The 6,826-nt window shown below is 37.6% G+C and overlaps 1 protein-coding gene across 1 annotated transcript in view; it reads left to right on the top strand.

Annotated features, from left to right (window-relative positions):
• LOC137038007 (phytanoyl-CoA hydroxylase-interacting protein) overlaps window positions 1–6,826 on the top strand; it is a 39,831-nt gene that overhangs the window by 3,516 nt on the left and 29,489 nt on the right. The window contains exon 2 of the mRNA XM_067412444.1: window positions 2,187–2,360. Within this exon, the coding sequence (XP_067268545.1) occupies window positions 2,190–2,360 (171 nt within the window). The 5' untranslated portion in view covers window positions 2,187–2,189. The remainder of the gene's footprint in view (window positions 1–2,186; window positions 2,361–6,826) is intronic.

Genomic DNA, 6,826 nt, shown 5'->3' with positions numbered 1-6,826 from the left:
TTATGTGCGTGTCCCTTTAAATGCAAATGAGCTACTGCCCCCCCCCCCCCTCCAGAAGAGGGCAGATCCTTTAGATGAGCTTCAGATACTTCGACAACAACAAAACAGTCCAATCTCACTCAGCCAAAATGTTAGATTTTTTGAAATATTGAATTTAGGGATATAATTATGTTTTCAGAAAAAATAGGGAGAATGGCTTACATGATTATAAAAGTGAAAAGTGTTTTAATGTGAAATCCTGATAACAAGATGGACAATTTACAATTGAAATACTACGCTGCAAGCATCAATAACAGCTTTAAGCAGTCATTGTTTGCAAATGGGCTGTTTTACGCAAAACCGTTTTCAACTAAATATTAAAAACATTTTATGCGTTTTTTTCCTTTCATTACATGACAATGGCTTTATGGTGCCTAAAAAACAAACTTGTGAAAACAAGTGTCAAACGAGCGGCAACCTCTCCCAGTTTGCCAACAGAGAAGTGACTTAAACCACTAGAGACAGGCTCCAGAAGGAGCAGAATCTCATTGAGCCCCATGTTAAAATGTCCAACTTTACAGCAGAATAAAACATGTTTACAGCCTGGAACAAATTGTAGTTTTGGTCTATACGGCTAATTTTACCCTTCATGACAACTGTGAGGGGGGTGAATTTTTTTATAACTTATCCGTTTAAATTATATTAAGCCTTAAATTTCTGCATAATGAAGGGTGTGGCCACTTTGAGTGACAGGTGGATAACCATTTATCTGCTGTCTAGTCATCTCGTCACCTCAGCTCCGCCCACATCCCGCCTCTTTGCCCATTTTCTGTCATCCAGGCATGACACGCTGCCAAGATGGCAACGGCCAACTTTAGGCTTCAAAAACAAGTTTAGGTCTCTGCAGGTTATGCTGCGATCCAGACAAAGTCACGCCAAACTGCCTGAGTGCAAGGAATTGTGAAAGCTAGATGTAAAGCCCCGTATGGTCCGTCATGCTTTGTTTACATCTAGCTTCCACAATTGCTCATTCCACAATTATGCTCATTTACAATCATTTCAATCGCCACAGGTCTTACTCCTTGCTTATTTGAGGGGGAGATAAACGGTGCATAAGGCAAGAGAAGCTGTTATACCTTTTGTTTTACATTATTTGTAAAATACTGCATATGACTTCCATAAACACTGCATCTGTAGGAGATGCCATTGTTGTGTTGCAGGCTTTCAAGGGTGGGAAGTCACGAGTTTGACTGCCGTTCCAGTACACTTTTACGGGTAGAAGATTGAAAAAACACAGATTACGAGTTGCCTGGAATGCAGCATCAGTAATAGAAGTTACCAGATTAGTGGGCGTGGCCATAAATAAACGTTTTCCACGGTGTTACCTGATTTGCCCACGTCACAGTGTGGGTTTAAGGGTGGGGTCGGGTGATCATTTTCATTACGAGATTTATATATCAGTTTAAAAACACCCACAAATCTAGAAACGCGCCCACTTTTGTTCCGCAGAGACCTTATACTCTTCAGAAACCTATGGGTGATGTCACGGACACTACGCCCATATTTTTTTTTACAGTCTATGGTTTCAAAGTGTACATTTTTGAAAACAATACCTTTATCATCTCCATGTAAACTACAAAAACGTTAATTTTATTGACGTGTAAATGTACCCTAAAACATTTACAGAATATGACTGATAAATAAATGTTTCTTGAGCTTCAAATCATCATATGAGGATGATTTCTGAAGGATCATGTGACCCTGAAGACTGCAGTAATGTTGCTGAAAATTCAGCTTTGATCACAGGAGTAAATTGTAATTTACTTGATATTCACATTGAAAGCAGTTATTTTAAATTGGAATCATATTTCATAATATGTCAGCTTTAACTGGAATTGTGATCAAATAAATTACATCCTAAGGAAAAGGTTTCAGATTAGCTTGTAAGGCACCATAATGACATGTCTAAAGAGACAGGACACATTTAAATGAGCTTACTGTGTTAACCTAGCAAATATTTAAAGATTACAATGCTTAGTATAGATTAATAATTAATTAAAATCATACTGAATTCATTTGTGTAAGGGGAGTGTTATCAGTGTTATTCAACTGTGACAGGTTAATTAAATTTCATCTGAAGGTAGTTGATTGATTTTTTTTCAAGAATTTTCCCATTGTTTGACAGTTTGTCATTTCTTTTACCGCAGGTGATGGCTGAGGCGGAGCTCCTCTCCACACCCCATAATATTCAAATCAGCGAGGTGAGCTGTGACTCGTTCCGGATCACCTGGGAAATGGGGGAGGACATGTCCCGAGTGACGCATTTCTTCATCGACCTGAGCCGTAAAGAAGGAAGCGAGCCCAACCGCTTTAAGCACAGAGTCAGTATGCGCTCTTATTCTGCTGGTTAGCTCTTCCTGTCGTTCTCACAGCCCTTATTTACTGCCACAAAACCAGGGCCAGTGGAATTGGTGAACTTATTATAAGGATAATCCCTTCAGGGCAATCTGGGGTTGAGGACACAGTAGTGAGGGCTCGTGATTCACAACATTGGACCATCATTGTAGGAAAAACACTAAGACAAGATAATAAACTATTATTTTTAATAAACTATTTAGGGGTCAAGCACCGTAGGCACCTATTGTATCCATTGGCATTCTTATTATTCTTCTTCTTCCACACAGAACCGCCTGTGGGAGTGTTATGAAATGTTGCGCACATATAGAGGACAGGCTGAACTGTCACCATAGCAAATTTGGCACCATCGCTATTACATACCTACCTTTTTTCTATCTCCTCCGAGCCTGGTCTGATTTTCATGAAAGTTGAACCAGATTATCTTCAGACAATGCTGACAAAAAGTTATGGAATTCATGTTGATTTATCAAACCGTTCTCAAATAACTTGCAAATGAATTAAATGAATAGCACACCAAAATGAACATGAGGCTGTATCTCCGCAACGCTTTTTCCATTCTGACCAAACTTGGCGCCTGTTGTGACGTTCATGACCTAAGGGTACCCGTATAGTTTCGGCACAGTGCCACCTAGTGGTCTGGAGACATGAAATATAAAAAAAAACGTCTGAACCGTTTTGGTAAAACTGGTCTCTTTAGATTTGATGCAACATGCCGAGTAAAGCGATATTCAGTTTTCCCATATCTAACATTTTAGACGTTGGCTATTTTTAATTATGTCATACCCTTAAAGGTGGGGTAAGTGTTATTTCAAAACTGTTTTAGAAAAAGGACTCATGAGAACTGTTTTTATTTTGTGATCGCTATAACTCTAATCTGGTCATAATTGTAATATGTCGTTAGCTGGACTGTCGGCTCGTGTTCTATCGAGTTGTTCATGAGAACGGTTTGTGTTTTGTGATCGCTGTAACTCTAATCTGGTCATAATTGTAATATGTCGTTAGTTGGACTATCGTGTTCGTTTACTATCGAGTTGTTCACAAGAACGGTTTGTGTTTTTGGGATGAAGGGGTGACTTTTCCATTGAATATTCGACCTGTATTAGTTACACACATTCTGCCGTAGTCGTTGCCTGGGTTACGTATGTGTGGGGCGGAGCTATCAAAATAGGGGCGAGACCCTTTTGGGGGTAGGGGCGTGTTTGTTTTGGTGATTTGAAATATGAACAACGGTTTCCAGATATCACTTACCACACCTTTCAAAAAAAAAAAAAGTGTCTGCAACACCTTGTGGTCAAAAGTTATTATTAAATGTCCAAAATTCTAATACCTTTTGATTAAATTTGCCTATTGTAATGAAACTTGTCTTAAAATATTCATTGGGTCATTCCTAGAACATGGATATCAATTTTGCCATAGTCGGCCAAACTTCCTGACCTCCATTTTGATTTTCTTTAAAAAACCTACTTTTTCAAATTCTTCTTAAACAGTTTGTCTGATGTTCACCGAACTGAACTCAGATCATCTTCAGACCATGCTGGCACCATAAAAGTTATGGATTTTTGTGTCAATGGACATTTTTCGTATACTGCATCAAAAATGTTATGGGCTGATGGCAAAATTACTTTTGAGGCTGTATTTCTGCATTGCTTTGGCATATTGACACCAAATGTTGTCAAACTGTCACCTCACTCTGACCACACCACATCCATTTGGTCACAGCACCACATATTGGTCAAAAGTGGTAAACTATTCAATCCTATTACTAGTTACTATATTTATGATTTATTTTTATTTTTAAATTTTAAAAATTATTTTATAATGTCATTAATTGCTCCTTGTTGGTCCCAGGACTCCCAGCATGGCTTATTGTACTGTCTGCCATGCCTTCTCAGCGTAATGTATCACTGCATGTCTTTAGTAAATCCTAACAGTAGTTTTTAATGCCAAAAGAGGGTTTGAGCTGGAGCAAGCTGTTACTTAATCTGGCCCTTGTATTATAAACAGTATTGGTGTTAAATTTGGATGAAGATAATGATGAGGTGAGGTGAATTGGATCTTTTAGCAGCTTAAACAGTATATTGTGCTTAAACTTAAAAGAACAATATCCAATACAGAAGCAAATTAAACTGTGTGCATTGCACAATGCATGGCGCTCGCAACGCCAAGATCATGAGTTCAGTTCTGCTAAATGCATAAAAAGCGTCTGCTAAATGCATAAATGTAGTTCTCAGTGACTTTAACATGCATTAACTATTAAAAAATGTATACCTTCAAAACTGTGTAAAAATAATTTTTTGTTTAAGGTTAAGGTTAAAAAATCTTTCTAATGCAAAAACGTAGCTGCAAATACCCTCAGATAGTAAAATACAGGTCTGTGCAGCTGCATAAATCATGAAATATATGGGTCAGATTGCCACGCAAACAATTTCATTATTTCATATGCACATTCTACAATCATTTACAGGCATGTTCATGCTGTATGCTGTATGTATCATGAACAGGAAAAATGTCAAGAAAAACCTCATAGGCTAACCAGTATTTCTGAACTCAAATTGAACCACAACATAGGCTAATAAAAGGGTTAAGAGACTTTAATTCCCATGTTATATTTATTTAAAGTGCTTTCTGCCTGAATAAAGGTTAAATTAAGGACAAATATGAAAAAACAGGCAATGGAGAGGCAGATGGCATGAAGGAGGAGGTATAGGTGGCTGTAGGTGTGTTGGTAATGAGCACATCTGACAGGCCCTTCAGGGGCCACAGGGATGGTCACGCCACTGCTAATGCAGGAGAAGGAAAAACCTGACCAAAACTGCCGGAGCAGATAATGACTCACCAGGACATGATTCCTGCCCAATAAGCCCCTGAATCCCCAATCGCAGGCCAGCCACCCCTAATAAAAAACAAAATAAAAACTAAATCAGGATATTGCTTTGCAAAAAACATCTAATTTGGTACACTAGTAATTTGGGGAAGCATGCACCTACATATTATGTTTTATTTATTTATATTTTTTTTATTCTTTTTAGGAGGAGGAATTGCATATAACATTTTTCAACACAGAAGGTGTTTTCTGTGAACGTGTCTTATTTATTAGTCGTCAGATTTATTAGCCTCTATAGGAAAATAACAAGAAGAATAAATCAAAGTGCAGTACCCTGTAAAACTGCAGTGTTGTCTGCACTACAAACCAGTGTGTTTATAATTAGGACCATACATTACAATCATATGATATGAAACACCAGTTTGCAACATCAAGCAGCACAACGAGCTGTTTTTTACACATAAAAATCACTGGAAGTGAATGACACTGGAACAAGACAAAAAAATTTAACGGCTGTGCCCGCTCTTACCTGAAAAATAAAGTGGATAATCTAGAATGATTGTGCCCACCAATTCCAGGCCAACTACCCCATAAAAAACAAAGACATATAAAATTTGAAAATTGCTTTGCAAAAAAATCTAAATTTACACCAATAAAGGTGCCAGGAAGAAACAAAGATGGGTTTTCAAAGTGATGCCATAGAAGAGCCAAGTTTGGTTCCCCAAAAAAAGGTTTTGTCAAAGGTTCTTTAAAGAACTATTTTTTTCTAACCATTTTTATAGTCGTAAGAATCTTTTGTGCCATGGAAAGGTTCTTTGGATATTAAAGGTTCTTCATAGAACCATACACCCGGACGGACGGACGGACTGATAGATAGATAGATAGATAGATAGATAGATAGATAGATAGATAGATAGATAGATAGATAGATAGATAGATAGATAGATAGATAGATAGATAGATAGATAGATAGATAGATAGATAGATAGATAGATAGATAGATAGATAGATAGATAGATAGATAGATAGATAGATAGATAGATAGATAGATAGATCAGCAGGCAGTCATTCAGAACTAAACAGTGCTGGGGACAGTTACTAATTGCATTACTTAGGTATTTTGTATGGAATACGTTTATATTACTTTGCCTTACTTTTTCTTACCTGGGCTGTTTTTTTTTTTTAAACAACAACAACCAAAAAAGACAACAACAAAAGTTCTATTTTTGGGAATGTTAATGCCCCTTTCACACTGAAAGTGGCAGGCCTCAGGCTGAAGGAAATGCTAAATCAAGCCTGCACAGCTCGAAACCCTTCAGCTCTGCTGCTGTTCTGAAGCGCAGGATAAAGAGCAACACTCTTCAGTAATAAGAACAAACAAACACAAATGATGTTTAACTAGAGTCATTGCTTATTCGCATAGTTGAATTAGATCATTGAAGGTCGGTAACTAAGGCATTAGGGGGGGGGGGGGGGGTGAAACACTCAGTTTCAGTCAATCTCATGTCAATCTTGAGTACCTATAGAGTAGTATTGCATCCTTCATATCTCCGAAAAGTCTTTAGTTTTATTATATTTATAAAAGAAATATGGGCTGTACCGAGT

The sequence above is a fragment of the Pseudorasbora parva genome, chromosome 13 (genome assembly GCF_024679245.1).
Source record: "Pseudorasbora parva isolate DD20220531a chromosome 13, ASM2467924v1, whole genome shotgun sequence".
Lineage (NCBI taxonomy): Eukaryota > Metazoa > Chordata > Actinopteri > Cypriniformes > Gobionidae > Pseudorasbora > Pseudorasbora parva.
This window is presented reverse-complemented; position numbering and strand designations above follow the sequence as displayed.